Source organism: Heloderma suspectum, chromosome 5, assembly GCF_057233095.1.
Source record: "Heloderma suspectum isolate Gila_16-S chromosome 5, 16-S_ref, whole genome shotgun sequence".
Classification (NCBI taxonomy): Eukaryota; Metazoa; Chordata; class Lepidosauria; order Squamata; family Helodermatidae; genus Heloderma; species Heloderma suspectum.
In genome coordinates this window covers 119678382-119694867 of record NC_139462.1, presented here as the reverse complement: position 1 = coordinate 119694867, position 16486 = coordinate 119678382, and the positions used below count along the sequence as shown (strand labels likewise).

The 16486-nt window shown below is 41.1% G+C and overlaps 1 protein-coding gene across 10 annotated transcripts in view; it reads right to left on the bottom strand.

Moving 5' to 3' along the window:
- SLC2A9 (solute carrier family 2 member 9) overlaps positions 1-16486 on the bottom strand; it is a 128800-nt gene that overhangs the window by 36193 nt on the left and 76121 nt on the right. For all 10 annotated transcript variants that reach the window (XM_084857122.1, XM_084857118.1, XM_084857114.1 and 7 more), the window contains 2 exons: positions 14857-14958; positions 4865-4940 (listed from right to left, as the gene is read on the bottom strand). In XM_084857122.1, the coding sequence (XP_084713248.1) occupies positions 4865-4940; positions 14857-14958 (178 nt within the window). The remainder of the gene's footprint in view (positions 1-4864; positions 4941-14856; positions 14959-16486) is intronic.

The window sequence follows — 16486 nt, the reverse complement described above, 5'->3', positions numbered from 1 at the left end:
GGGTTGGGGGACCTTGCTGAATGGAGTGGTGTATAGTGTTGGGGAAAGGGGGATCCCCCCAAATTGGGCAGAGGCACTTTCTATGAGTGCAGCTCAGCACACAGAAGGAGCCTCCGCCTGATAATTCAGGGATCTCCCCTTCCCCCTGAATTACAGTCCACTCAATTTAGCCGGGTCCCCAACTCCCCCTGTGTAGCATTTTCTGGGGGCTGGAACAACTGCCATGGAGGGGGGGGGGCAGGCAGCAAAGTCTATTTCTGCAAGTCCAGTTGTATGTGCCTAAATATGGAACCATACCAATGTGTGTGTATTTTGTACTCATTTATTTATATCCTAATACAAAGTATCACATGAAAAGTTGCCCAACTCTGAGCTAAATACAGTGAGTGGATCCCAGAATAAGTTAGACACACTTTAGTTCCACTGAAATTAATGAGACTTAAGTTAGTCATGACTAACTTGTCCCATTGATCTGAACGGAACGAAAGGATGACTAACACAATATGGATCCAATATAATATACCTGTGCTAAATACATCTTGCAATAATTTGTCTTAAGTATAATTGCTCCCTTTCACCTTCACCCTGTTTCAGCTCTAGTCCCATTTTCAAAAGGTGGTTTATTCATGACCAGTTGTGCATTCCACAGTAAGCAAGTAGTATGGATAGACAGAATCCACTTTGCTGAATATTCATTTTATCAGTACATGCACACTCTGCCCATAATAAAGTAGGTGTTAAACACTGAGTTGCCCTGATCAGAGATTAGAGCTTTCACACAGGTATGACTTGCTATATCCACACAGGAGTGAGCATCAAAGTAAAGATGCCACAACCACAGAATCATTACATTGCCTTTCAGATCCAGAAAACGCTGCCTCTTAAATCTCTGCACTGATTTAGGTAAAACATTCATATTCAGTATATTATGAAGAAAGGACTTTTCAGTTATTGGGGTTCAATGTCTGAAACCAAAGCTTTGGCATTTTTTCATTCTCTTTTTCATTTCCATGCCCATTAAAACAATGGAAAATAAACATGAGATTGCAGCAAAATTGGATTGTCACGAAATTCTGGCGTTAAGACGTTACAATGCTACAATGAAATTCACAGTCAGTGGAATTACCAGTTGTTTTACAGTAAACAAAGGACTAATAGCTCATGTATTTCAAATTACCTTACCTGCCATGGAATCAAGAATGAAAGGGCACTCATGCAGAATCTGCACAAAGTCACTGGCTATACAAGCTGTGTGTGGAAACCGTAAGAGCTGAAATGAACTAAATGTTCATCTATTTAAGTTATAGAGGGGAGTGTAGTAGCAATGAAATGTTACTTAAAGTGATGAACTCTTCAGAACAGAAATATGACGGAAAATCAATGGGGAGTCATGACTGCAATGTTAAAAATGCAGCCTCTATTTGCTTCTGTTTAGCAAAGTCCATCATCTCCTTCAAAACTATTATTTTAGAGGACCTTCTGCTTAATGAATAGACACAATGAATTGATATAAATGTTTTAATAAGGGCCAGGGAAGGCAATTTGAGAACTATTAGAAATATTCTTCAGGCATAAAAAGCCATGTGCTGTAGATAACATTAAGAAATGAACTGATGCTGCAGAACAAATGAGTACTAATATTTCAGAGGCTTGGTCCATCATGGCTCAGCAAAAGGCCATTATTATCATGGTGCCCACTCTCTGGAACTCTCTACCATTCCAAATTAAGCAGGTGCCAACCCTTCCAGTTTTTTTGGCACAGACTGAAACATACCTTTCCCAACCTTACCAGGCATTCCCAGTAAGGTAATCTTGCCCTCTGTATGAAGACTTCTTTTTGTCTCTCACTTTAAAAAATCCTTAATATAAATGTTTCATAAATATCATCAAATAAACAGTGTCATTAATTTATTTTATTTTTTAAAACATCCTAGTTTTTGTGATTTAGTCCTAAGTAGTACAGATATATAAACAAGTATAACAACAAAATTATGAACGAAGGCATTGTGGGAGAGATCAGCAAGGGTGGTGAGAGACATCCCTGACAATGATCTCCCTGCCACCTGCTCCATGGAAATTTCTTCCCCTTCCATCTGCTGTGGAGTCGTAGGCCTGACTCCTCAGGAGTGCCATTCCCAATTAGATCTCATTTCTAAGAGACCACAAACTAGACTTGATCTCTGTGCAGACTATGTCAGAGGGGCACAGCCCTTTTGGTGAGTCAGTAAAGCAGGAGGGAGACCAGGGCCAGTTCTTATGGCACATTTATTAAGAAGAGCTGTCTGTGTACATTGACAATACTCTAAAAAGCGATAAACCTGCAAGTGGTTCTTTGTGGTAATGGGATGACTGGGAATCACTTATAAAATATACACTTTTTTATACACTTATAAAATCTTTCTTGACTACATGGGCAGACTAATTTGGACTCTTGGACATATTAACTTAGGGTGCAATCCTATGGCCGCTAGACAGTGGCTAGATAGCCATAAGATTGGTTGGTTCCTGAAGAACCGCCTCGTCACCCCCTCCCCTGCTGCCTGATGGGCAGTGTGGATCGTCCTTGCACTCGGTGCTTGGAAGAGCAGTGTGGAGCTGGGGAAAGAGGGTGTTCCCGGGGGAGGGGAGTTCATAGCCAGTACGACACTTCCTATATGTTGCCCGGCCTCCCACCCCACACTCCGATGTCCTGTGGCTAGACAGCCGAAATTGGCCATCTAGCCGTGAACGCAGGGTGGCTGGAGCCTGCAGGAGACAATCCCCTCCATGCTCTTCCAGCCATGCACTGGATAGGCGGTCACCTCTGAGTTCCGACTATCCCCACAGGATTGCTCTCTCCAATTGTTCAGTGTTACTGAACTGTCCCTGTTTGATCTAATCTGGATGAGCTTATTTTGAAGGTAAGTTTTTAATGAACACTAACACATACAAATGAATATTGGCAATATGTTCTTACTGAATTAATTTTGATCCTGATAACATGATATCACTAACTTTCATAAATTGCCCTATTGATTGGTGATAGTACTAATCTTGATGAACTAATCTGGATGAACTGAACTGATCTTTACTAAACTAACTTTGATAAATTGTCATACTGATCGGTGACTGATTTTGTTCTGTTTGAGCTAATTTATTTAGAAATAGATAAATGCCCCATTGTATTAGTATCTGAATTTCATGTAATAAAACTATCTGAAAATTTGTGAAATTCTAGGCAGAGTATATTACATCTTTTCCAAAAAACATAAAAGCAATATTTGGTATTTTGGAGGGATTCTTTTTACCTTCACTGTTATCTTCTCACTAACTATGAGTTTAACTGGTCAGCTGAAGGACAACACCTGCTTAATGCTTTACTGTTTTCATTCCAAAGGGACATGCATTTGAGTTGTTATGTGTGAACTGGGCCTAGGCTCTGTGTGTATAGGCCTCCATAGGGAGAAAAGGCATCACATATTACTTTAGCTTCGTGGTGAGAGGGAGGATGTGCATTTGCCCCTCAACCACACCCAATGGATTGCTTCCTGGGTAAGGTGCCTGATCCAGGCCTCAGTCAAATAAAGGATCTTTCTCTCTCTCTCTCTCTCTCTCTCTCTCTCACACACACACACACACACATATGCACACACACACTTATGTAACTATAGATTTTCTTTAGAGATACATAGCTGAACAAGAAAAATAACAAATCATTTTCACTCCTCTATATCACCACCCAGCTGTCTACAACATGAGTGCAAAATACATTTTTAAAAAATTCACAGTTCATAATGTGAAAAAGCTGTGAACAAAAATAGATTCTATTGTTGGGAACAAAACAAGAGATAAAAGGTGTATTTACTTTAACAAAATGAAAATGCAGAACCCTAGCAGGTATTAGCTTTTTAAAAAGGTAAAATATCTTTCAGTATATGATCAAATTGCACTGCCAAATAAATTTCTGCAGGTTCTGTTAGGAAGATAACATTTACATGGATATACTTTACACATATAAGGGAAGTACGTGTACATGGGATTGTCCTACTCCTTTGATCAGAGCCTAGTTATACCTAAATGAATAAACATGTACCTTAAGGACCAATTTTCTTTATATTAAAAATCATTATTTACCACAAGACAGGTCAATGATTATCCTTCTGTAATATCTTTGTGCTTATGAAATCCAGTACATAAGGAATTAGAAACAAACTACAGAAGGATGGTCATGTTAGGCTACAGCAGCCAAAAGACAAATAGCACAATTCACAGGGCAAGTACATTAACAGTAGCTGTGCAGGAGCACTACTGTGCTTATGTTTTCTGGTCCAACTTCACTACTGTGCTCTTGTGCCGATTCCATTCACTTCAATGTGTAAGAGCCTCATCCCAGTGCATTATATCCCAGGGCCCCAGTGCAGTGAACAAAGTAGGTAAGTACATTTTAAATACACCTACATTTCTTCTGGGTTATGATCAAGGCATACTATGGCACTTCTAAGAAAATCAAGATATTCCAATATGAGAGCGCCTCTCTTGAAAATCAGGGCTTTCACTGTCTGTTCTACTAGACTGAAACATTGAGGAATATTTTAAGCTCACAGCCAAAACAGTGAGCATGCCACAGGATTAGATCAATGGTGTTCAATGGTGCCCTTCCAATATTTATCCAGAGGGGGCAATAGGGTAGATTAGTATTTCTGTTATAAAGTTTATGTCAAGTAAGCATTATAAACATTGAATGTTTACCTTCTCCTTCCTGTTTCCCTACTTGCACTCTGACCAACATTCACAGGCAAAACAAGAAATAGGAAGACAATTTTGTCATGACAGCATTTCAGTTTGAGCAGCTCACTTAACAAATGCATTTTGAAAAAGGCATTACCTGGTCCAATGCAAAATGACGCAATTATTGCAAGAATGCAGACTATACTTAGGTATCGAAGCCACATTGCTTGATTCTGAAAAATACGTTAGAGTGATGGAAGTAATGTGTAAAGTATATAAAAGATACTTATTATAATAAATACAAACAGTTGCACAGGTTTTTTTTGGGGGGGGGGTCTATAAGATTGTTAGCCAGGTCCACAGAAGTGACAGACAGATTTATATAAAAAGATGAACACCTTGGTTTGCATAATAACTCCTTCATTAAAATGTGGTGACATGAGGCTTTTAGGGCTTATGACTTTTTCCTAAAAGTTTCTGTGCCAGCAAATACATGCTCAGAATGGTGTGCTGATGGTGAACTGATGTGCTCATACAATACCACACAATCCAGCACTGTTAACAAATAAACCCAGTCTATATTAATAGGCTTAAGAGTTGGTTGCAGCTTGAACCCACAGCTTACAAAAGAGCAGTAAAAATGGGCATATGGATTGTTACATCAATTTAAAGTGCCAGAGGTCTTGGACAAGGGACTCAAGTGACAGAGCACACTCCCTGCACCACTGGGACAACTCTCAGGTTGGGGAAATTGCCAGCTCAACCTCTGCTATGCTGGGGCATTATCCATAAAAGTGGCCAAAGCTGGAACTGCAGCTCTTCAGTCTAGCCAGAACGAAGTGACCCATGGAACCAACAGGGGTTTGACCAGAACTATATTCTTGCTTCATACTGGATTCCTCAGCCTGAGTAAGTCACTGAACTGAAAACAGTTTTGCCTTATCTAATGTAACATCTAATCATCAGCCTGTTTTTTACCATGGCTTCTGTCTCTGGTCTTTTGATTCTCATCTGCCCAATCTGGTACATGACCACCAGTCTATCCTTGACCACATCTTCTGTCTCTGGCCCCTTGAGTCTCTTCAGCCTGTGCTGAAACCCAGCCCCAGCTTGCCCGAACGTCTATCAACCCCGACAATCAGCAATGTACATCATAACATTATGCATTTACATTACAGCAAATATGAACTGCGGACCAGCACAATCTTAGTGCTGAATGTTTAATCCCTACCTAGTTTATCTGTTTATCCATATCTATCTAAACGATCTCTTGTTGTTGTTTATTCGTTCAGTCGCTTCCGACTCTTCGTGACTTCATGGACCAGCCCACGCCAGAGCTTCCTGTTGGCCGTCGCCACCCCCAGCGCCCCCAAGGTCGAGTCCGTCACCTCCAGAATATCATCCATCCATCTTGCCCTTGGTCGGCCCCTCTTCCTTTTGCCTTCCACTTTCCCTAGCATCAGCATCTTCTCCAGGGTATCCTGTCTTCTCATGATGTGGCCAGAGTACTTCAGTTTTGCCTTTAATATCATTCCCTCAAGTGAGCAGTCTGGCTTTATTTCCTGGAGTATGGGCTGGTTTGATCTTCTTGCAGTCCAAGGCACTCTCAGAATTTTCCTCCAGCACCACAGTTCAAAAGCATCTATCTTCCTTCGCTCAGCCTTCCTTATGGTCCAGCTCTCGCAGCCATAGGTTACTATGGGGAATACCATTGCTTTAACTATGCGGACCTTTGCTGTCAGTGTGATGTCTCTGCTCTTCACTATTTTATCAAGATTTGTCATTGCTGTCCTCCCCAGAAGTAAACGTCTTCTGATTTCCTGGCTGCAGTCAGCGTCTGCAGTAATCTTTGCACCTAGAAAGACGAAGTCTGTCACTGCCTCCACATTTTCTCCCTCTATTTGGCAGTTATCAATCAAGCTGGTTGCCATAATCTTGGGTTTTTTTGAGGTTTAACTGCAACCCAGTTTTTACACTTTCTTCTTTCACCTTCGTCATGAGGTTCCTCAGCTACTCCTCGCTTTCAGCCATTCAAGTGGTATCATCTACATATCGGAGATTGTTAATGTTTCTTCCAGCAATTTTAACTGCAGCCTTGGCTTCATCAAGCCCAGCACGTCGCATGATGTGTTCTGCGTACAGGTTGAATAGGTAGGGTGAGAGTATACAACCCTGCTAGTTTATTCTTATCTATTTATCTTGGCATACATTACTGTACAGTATCTTTTGTTCCAGGGGGCTTCTGTCAAACTGCTAAAAGCTATCATTCTGACAGGTTAGAACAGCCTGTGTTGGGTGAACTTTGACTTATGTCAATTTAACTGATTTCCAAACCAATGTTTTCATTAATTATACATGGAAAAATCCAATTTCTGATATAAAATTCTCTCCTTTTTTTAAAGTTAGGCATATCTCTGCTTCTGTTCCTACACATGACATTTCATCTGATCTATTCTGGCACAGCTACACTTGAGTCAATTATCATAGAATCATAGAATAGTAGGGTTGGAAGGGGCCTATAAGACCATTGAGTCCAACTACCTGCTCAGTGCAGGACTGCCTTATTCCCAGGCAGTCTCCCATCCAAGTACTAACTACGGCTGACCCCGCTTAGCTTCCGAGATCAGACGAGATCAGGCAGTTTCCACTCTGCTTCAACACATCACCGTCGGTACTGAAAAGGGACTGGGAAGTACTTAGATCTTAGTATATAGTAAAATATTCCTCAATGTAGAATGGAGCTCACAAAAAAGGTAGTAGCCACATTTGGGGAAGGGCCATAACTCAGCAGTAAAGCATATAACGTGTGTGCATAAGGCTTCAGTTCAGTCGTTAGTATCTCCAGTTCAAAAGGATTTCAGGCAAGAAAGGTGGTCAGAGAGCGACTGCCAGTCAGTGTAGATAGTACCAGGTTACCTGGACATGGTCTGACTCATTACAAGGAGTTTGTTACATCTAAGTTCTAACTAATAGCTTAGATATCATCATGTTTGCACACCACTTAAAGCAACTCCTGCTTCCACCCTAACGATCCTGAGAAATATGCGTCAACCTTAGTGTGAGGAATGGAGATCATGACTTTGCCTGCAGAAATACAACGTGCTGAAAGTTCACTCAACACAAGCTGTTCTAACCTGTCAGAATTATAGCTTTCATCAGTTTGAGAGAAGCTCCCTGGAACAAAAGAAACTGTACAGTAATTTATGCCAACAGCAGATAAACTAGGTAGGGATTAAACTGACTTCCACTTCATTCTGCAACCTGCTTCAGAACCTTCTTTTGATGGTTTGAAAACAACCACTTGGAAAGTAAATGCTAATAATGCATCTCAAAGTCAGGCTCCTGACACTTAACAAATAAATAAACATTCAGTTTTGGAAACAATATATTTAAAACTAAATTCACAAAAACTATAGCAGTATTTGAATATAGCAGTATTCCTTTGTTGTTTTTTTAAAAGGCTTTATTAACAGCATACATAGAAATAAAAGTTTCACTTATACATATTCTCTCCAAAACATAGAATTACGGCTGGTGAATACATACTGTAGAACCATGGGTTAAAGGTCATGGTGGTGTTGGGAATCACGCATTATCAACTCCAATTCCAAAATCAGAAATGAACTGCAGTGTCTTCAACCAGAGCCAGCAATGCTCACACAAGGGATGCCTACACTCATAAAGCCCACTGACAAGTATCCCTTTCTTCTTCTCCATGTGGGAACAAATGATATTGCGAAGCAGAGCTATGAAGAAATCAGATCAGACTTTGAAGCTTTGGGAAGGAAACTCAAGAACTTTGGGGCCCAAATAGTTTTCTCATCCATCCTTCCAGTAGTTAGAAGAGGGATAGAAAGGGAAAGAAAAATACTCCAGGTGAATGACTGGCTGCGAAGGTGGTGCTGGCGTGAGAGATTTGGATTCTGGGACCACAGGCTATACCTCCTGGAAGACGGACTGTTGGCAAGGGATGGGTTGCACCTCACAAAGGCTGGGAAGAATGTGTTTGGCCACAGCATGAAGAACTTCATCAGGAGGGCTTTAAACTGAATCCTACGGGGGAGGGAGACGTAAAGTTGGGGGTAACAATGGACGAAGGCTCATGCACCACAACGGAGAGAACAGCTCTAACAGTGCCAAATAATAGTCTTCAGAAACATGTAGGAAGAAAGCCAGACTATAAACCACATGGTCTTCGATGTCTATATACTAATGCCCAGAGTATGGGAAACAAACAGAACAAACTTGAACTCTTAATACAGGAGGGAAATTATGACTGGTAGGTGTAACTAAACTTGGTGGGATGACTCCCATGACTGGAATACAGCAATTGAAGGATATAACTTGTTCAAGAAGAACAGGAGGAACAGAAAGGGAGGTGGGGTTGCACTGTATGTGAAAAATACATATCTCTGCACAGAAACACAGGAGGATGAGCTTGGTAGCCCCATCGAGAGCATCTGGGTTAAAATAAATGGAGCCAAAAATAAAAGGAACCTGGTGGTCAGAGTCTACTGCTGGCCACCCAATCAAGGAGAAGATGAAGATGAAACTTTTGAAAAGCAAATAGCCAATGTTTCAAGGAAGCATGATGTAGTAGTAATGGGGGACTTCAATTTCCCCGATATTTGTTGGGAGACAAATTCCGCAAAACATGGCCCCTCCAAGAGATTCCTCACTTTTGTTGCTGATAATTAACTCCTACAGAAAGTAGAGGAAGGAACTAGAGGATTGGCTATCCTTGATGTGACCCTAACCAACAGAGATGATTTAGTGGATAAAGTAGCAGTTACAGGAACTCTGGGGGAAAGTGACCATGTTATACTTGCGTTCATGGTTCTAAAGGAAGCAAAAGCCGAGTGTAGTCAAATGTGTACCCTGGATTTTAGGAAAGCCAATTTTAATGAACTCAGAACAATCATAAGTAAAGTCCCATGGCAAGCGACTCTAATGAGAAAAGGAGTCCAAGATGGGTGGGGGTTTAAAAAAAAGGAAATTGTAAAGGTACAATTACAAACAGTTCCAGCAAGAAAAAGAGGAGGAAGACAACAGAAGAAGCAGATCTGGCTTCACAAAAAGCTTAGAGATGACCTGAAAATAACAAAGGACACATAAAGGAAGTGGAAGGAAGGCCAAGTGACAAAGGAAGAGTACAGGCAGGTAGCACAGAATTGCAGGGATGGCGTCAGGAAGGCTAAAGCTGAGAACAAGCTGAGGTTAGCGAGGGATGCAAAAAGCAACAAAAAGGCTTTCTTCAGCTACGTGCATAGTAAAAGACAGAAAGGGTGGTTCAGCTATTAAATGAATATGGAAAAATGATAACAGAGGACAAAGAAAAGGCAGAAGTGCTCAATTCCTACTTTGGCTCGGTCTTCTCACAAAAGAGGGTCTATAACCCCCCTGGCAAAGGTGAAGTACAGGCTGAAGGGGCAGCATTGCAGCTTGAGATCGATAGGCATATGGTCAAGGAACACCTAATTACTTTGAATGAGTTCAGATCTCCAGGGCCAGATGAACTGCAGCCTAGAGCAATAAAGGAACTGGCAAAAGAACTCTCAGAACCACTTTCTATTATCTTTGAGTAATCATGGAGGACAGGTGAAGTGCCAGATGGCTGGAGGAGGGCTAATGTTGTCCCTATCTTCAAAAAGGAGGAACCTGGAACTGCAGACCAATCAGTCTGACATCAATCCCTGGGAACATTCTGGAGCAGATGATAAAGCAATCCATCTGTAACCACCTAGAAAACAATGCAGTGATTACTCGAAGCCAACATGGATTTGTCAAGAACAAATCCTGCCAGATGAATCTGATCAATCAAGTAACCTCCCTTGTGGACTGTGGGAATGCTGTGGACATAATATATCTTGACTTCAGTAAAGCTTTCGACAAAGTGCTCCATGATATCCTGATGAGCAAACTAGGTCAAAGTGGGCTAGATGAAACAATGATCAGGTGGATCCACAGTTGGCTACAGAATCGGACTCAAAGAGTGCTTCTCAATGGGATCTTCTCAAACTGGGGAGAGGTAACGAGTGGGGTACTGCAGGGCTCAGTCCTGGGCCCAGTGCTCTTCAATATTTGTATTAATGACTTGGAGGAGGAGGTGCAGGGAATGCGGATCGAATTTGCAGATGACACAAAGTTGGGCAGGATAGCTAATAACTTGGAAGACAGAAACAACATTCAAAGTGATCTTGATACACTGGAGTGCTGGGCAGAAAACAACAGAATGAATTTTAACAGGGATAAATGCCAAGTTCTGCACCTAGAAAAAAAGAAGCCAAAGCATTTACAAGATGGGGGATACGTGGCTCAACCACACTACAAGCGTGAAGGATCTTGGAACGGTTGTCCATCACAAGCTGAATATGAGCCAACAATGTGATGTGGCTGCAAAAAAGGCAAATGCTCTTTTGGGCTGCATTAATAGAAGCATAGCTTCCAAATCCCGGGAAGTACTAGTTCCTCTCTACTCCACACTGGTTAGGCCTCATCTGGAGTACAGTGTCCAGTTCTGGGCACCACATTTTAAGAAGGATGCAGACAAGCTGGAGAGGGTTCAGAGCAGGGCAACAAAGGTGATCAGGGGACTGGAAACAAAGCCCTGTGAGGACAGACTGAAAGAACTGGGCATGTTTAGCCTTGAGAAGACTGAGGGGAGATAGGATAGCACTCTTCAAGTACTTGAAAGGTTGTCACAGAGAGGAAGGCCAGGATCGGTTCTCGACCATCCCAGAGTGCAGGACACGGAATCATGGGCTCAAGTTACGGGAAACCAGATTCCGGCTGAACATCAGGAAAAGCTTCCTGACTGTTAGAGCACTACAACAATGGAACCAATTACCTAGGGAGGTAGTGGGCTCTCCCACACTGGAGGCATTCAAGACGAGGCTGGACAGCCATCTTTCAGGGATGCTCTGATGTGGATTCCTGCACTGAGTAGGGGTTTGGACTCGATGGCCTTGTAGGCCCCTTCCACCCCTACGATTCTATGATTCTATGATGTGTTGAAACCTTTTGTGTCGTGGTGGCAGCTTCAGTGTCCACCCTACTAAGTCCAAGTTCCAACACATCTTGGAATTTTTGCAGGAGAGGTTCAATAAAAGTTGCTGAACACTCAAAAATACAAGATGTAACCGTAGAAAGTATTCTGTTGAAAACAGCCACAGGGAATTTCCATATATCCTCTTCTTTTTATGTTTTATGGTTAATGCACTAATTTTACCCTCACAGGTTCACCTCTTGGAATTTGAATTTGAAGGCACTAACTTAGGTTTCCTTGAGTAATTATGTGTTTTCCTCCTATTTTCTATACCTTAAAATTGTCTTCGTAATTGCTATTACTACTCCCAAGAGGGTGTTCTACCTGAGTGCACTGTCACGCCATCCTTGTGGAAAATACAAAAATTGGCTGGAACTGTTTTCTCCTGTCCTGATTTGGGCTTTAAGCAGTAGTGAACCTTATTTATTTTTATTTAATTTTATTTATATCCTTCCTTCACAAGAATCCCAGGGCAGGTAACCAAAGCACGGATGCTTTGACTTAAGATTCCTGCACTGAGCAGGGGGTTGGACTCGATGGTCTTATAGGCCCCTTCTAACCCTTCTATTCTATGATTCTAATGCAAACGAGGCTAAAGATGAATGGGGAGACTATGGGCCGGTTTGCACATCCTGGTAGCAAATTGTGGGTTAATTAACCCACAAAGTGCCAGGATGCAAGCCGCTTCTGGTTTGCATAAACAACGTATGAACACGCTGTTCATAGGTTGTTAATATGATGTCCGAACCTGGACACTCTGGTTGTTCATGGATTAAACAACTCAGAGTTAATCTAACAAGTTAACCTAGTGCACATCTTTGCAAATCATGGGCTAATTAACCTATGTTTTGCCACTGTGGCATGTGAACCAGGTCCATGTGAAAGAAAGGAGTGGTGGTGTAATCCTGCAGCTTGTTTCCCAGTATACTACAATCTACACATTTTTCTCTGAGAAAGGGATTTGGTTCTTGATTAACAACTGAATGACTCAATGGTTCTGTTCAGATGTAAAAGGAAACCATGGTGCCCTGCTACAAAAACAATTCACGCAAGCTTCAGGCTCAGATGTTTCCACCCCATTTACTGAACCTGTGAGGAAAAGCTGCTTTCAACTTTCAACTAACCATAATCCCAATGATACTTAAAACAGATTGATACTGGTTTATTCTTACTAATCATAGTTTAAAGTAACAAACTACAGTTCCCAAAGTTCAGACATCATGACATTAAAACTGAAAGTGAAATCGTTTGATTACCTCCTCATGGCACAAAAGGGGGGAATGGGGAGGGGGAGCATGTGATACTGAGGAAAAGTATATTGCTGTAGCAGGAAAAGATGATTTCCTCTTATGTCTGAACTGGGCGATTGACAAGGAAAGTATTCATAAACATGTCAGACTTTTAAAAGGCATTTTTATACCCATCCTCCATTGCTGTCACACTGTCCTTTTTAACCAACCCTCTCTTTGTTCACAGCTTTGTTGCCCCCTCTTCCTTTGATGTGTAACATACAAGTTTACAGATGGTTGCAAGGGCTGAAGTAAATGAGATGTTGCACTGGCTTCAGTCCACAGCACAAGTTCCATTTAAAAATTAAGGTGGGACTTTTGGGGAGATCAGGCAGGCGCCAACACTGTGTTGTTTCTGGTGCCTCCTCAAAACATCTTTATTTCAGGAAGCCTTCCTTGACTGACCATCCATGGTTTTTATTGGCATTCTGTTTTTAAAAATAACAGTTTTTAATACTGAGTTTTATTCTTTTACCATTCTATCTTTTTAGCTTTTATTCTTCACTGGTCCGGAAACTGTCTAGATGTAGAGCGGTATATAAATGTTATACATAAATAAATACAATAATTGTTCAGTAAAGGAATCAACTGTTACACATGACAACTTTTAAGAGCCCCATTCATTTTAGCACTGCTGAAAGGGCTACAGAAACTATATTAGACATTTTCTCTTTGGGATTTAACAGTATTAAGGCTGAAATCCCATGCTCATGTACCAGGACCTAAGTTCCACTGAACACAGCGTGACTTACTTCTGAGTAAACATGTACAGGATTGTGCTGTACACTTAACTGAAAATAAGCCCCACTGAACTTGGTGGGACTGTTTCTGAGAAAACATCTGGGACTGGACTATAGCTATACTTTATTTATTTATTATTTATTATTGCATTTATATCCCGCCTTTTTTCCTCTTGCACGGCACTCAAGGTGGCTTACATGATCCTCCTCCTCTCCATTTTATCCTCACAACAACAACCCTGTGAGGTAGGTTGGGCTGAGAGTGTGTGACTGGCCCAAAGTCACCCAGTGAGCTTCCATGGCTGAGTGGGGACTAGAACCCGGATCTCCCAGCTCCCAGTCCAACACTCTTGCCACTACACCACACTGGCTCTCTTACCAGCTGCAAATATTTACATTTCTCTAGTCTGCTATGAATGATGAAAGACAACCTAGGACGATATGGGGCAGTATCCAACAGTGGCTGTGTGTGTGCGGCCAGCCCCAGTCCATGTGCGGCCCCTACCATGCGTGGCCATGATATAGCACTTCTGGAGACAAGCCCCGATGCAAACAAAGGCGCTGGTTTCTGGAAGAGTGCGACCTTCCAGAAACCAGTGCTTTCGTTTGCATGAGAGCTTGCCCCTGAAAGCGCTATATCACGGCCCTGGGCAGACTTGGGCTGGCAGGGCTGGCTGTGCACAAATGGCCCCTATTGGATACTACCCATTATGTTAATCTAGTTGTCTTTTATATAAGGGAACAGATTAAGAGACATTGTGGCAAAGGGTTAAACTCCTAATTCTGTTTCTTACTGAAACAAGTAATGAGCAAAACATGGTTAGCTTATTTTATCCCTAACTGGCTTACTACAAGCTGCAAGAATTTCAGTGTGAAATTGTTAGCTGCTCTTTGTCTAATTATAATAAATAACAAGGAAACAAATAACTGACAGTGTATTGCTCATAGTTAACCCATACATATAACTTCCATTTTGAAGTTACACATTAAAGATCACACAGTTGTTGTATGCAATAGTAAGTAAAAAGAATGATCTGATATTTAAAAGAAAGGAGAGCAGTGAATATTTACATACCTGTAAAGTCATACACACAGTAAGTATTACAAAGAAGAGAACCATCAAGCCAAATCCTCCGATCAGAAGAGGCCTGCGTCCAACCCGTTCTATCACTAAACCCTGAAGAAAAAATAAATGGTGGTTTATTTTCTCACAAAATCAGAGGAGTTCTGAATTTATGCTGTCAACTCTTGTAACTTCTAATGGATTAATCCAAAGGCAATGGAAGTCCATGATCCACAGGGATTCCTAAGGACACTGGATGAGTCACTCAGAACAAAATGCAATGCTTTTTACCAAGCAAACAAAAAACTCTCCAAAGCAGAGCATACAAAGAACTGTATTTGTTTTTAACTTTCTATATGCACAGTACATGATTAGATCACAAAATCTTTCAGAGCATGATCCAGTGGGGAAATCTCCAGCACAAGCCCCACTGAAAGGGGTAATGAATTGTGCCTGCCATTCAGAACCAAATTATCAACAGAAATTACACTAACAATTGTACTAAAATTCTTAATGAAACTCAGTACTGTTTAGGATACATTGCAATGGCAGAGGCTCTTTACCGATTGGTAAATGTTTCAATTACAAATGCCCTTTTACTGCAGCAATTTAGTCATATGTTTATGCGTAGATATGATCTCCCCACATAGTTCGTATTCCCCCAGTGGGGCTCAAACCCTTCTTACAGAGAGCCATTGGATCAAATATGGAAAGCTTCCTCCCAAGTGATCTCTAGAGCTGACTCAGTATTATAATGGGATTTCAGTCCTTCTTTCCTTTCCAGCCTAACAAAAGGGTAATTGTTTGCCAGTTGTGTGCATTGGTAATACAAGGAGATGTATAAGATGTATAAGTAATCTCCTCTTATTCCATTACTGGTAAGTTTGCTCAGGAGTCTTTGATAAGGGACTCTGTCAAAACCTTTTGGAAGTCCAAGTAAATGCTGTCTACTGGAATACCCATCCACATATTTATTAATACTCTCAAAGAATTCTAAAAGGTTACTGAGACAGGACTTAACTTTGCAGAAACCATGTTGATTCTTTTTCAGCGGCACTTCTCCTTCTATATGCTTACTAATTTTATTGAGCTGAGGCTTGAACCAGTGACATATAAGATCATATAAGAGCAGTAACATATAAGATCATATAAGAGCATATAAGAGTGACATATAAGAGCTCATGCTCTTAGCCAATTTCTTACCAAATTTGTGTTCAATGATGTACTCAGCCATTTCCCTGACAGCCATTTGTCTGCTCAAGATTGTCCCTCAATGCTGTTTTCCCACCACTGAGGGAAAAGATACCAAATCCCCATACTTTCTCTTCAGGAAGAAAAGTAGCTACAGTGTGAGTTTGATTATGAACTCTTTATAAGCTATGTGTACATTGTGAAATGATCCAACCAAAGGTAAGCACTTTACAGTGCAATCCTGTGCATGTTTTCTTGGAAGGAAGCGTCACTGTGTTCAGGACTGCAGCTTTGTGCCACTGATTTCAGTGGGAACCATTAAGCATGTGTTTTGCTTAACTTAAAATCAATAACTCTTAAATGTATTTAACATTAATTTTACAATTACATTTTAAAAAAGAAAACAGTTGTTACTAGTCATGGCCATCTTTTTTTGTTTTTTAGATTAGGC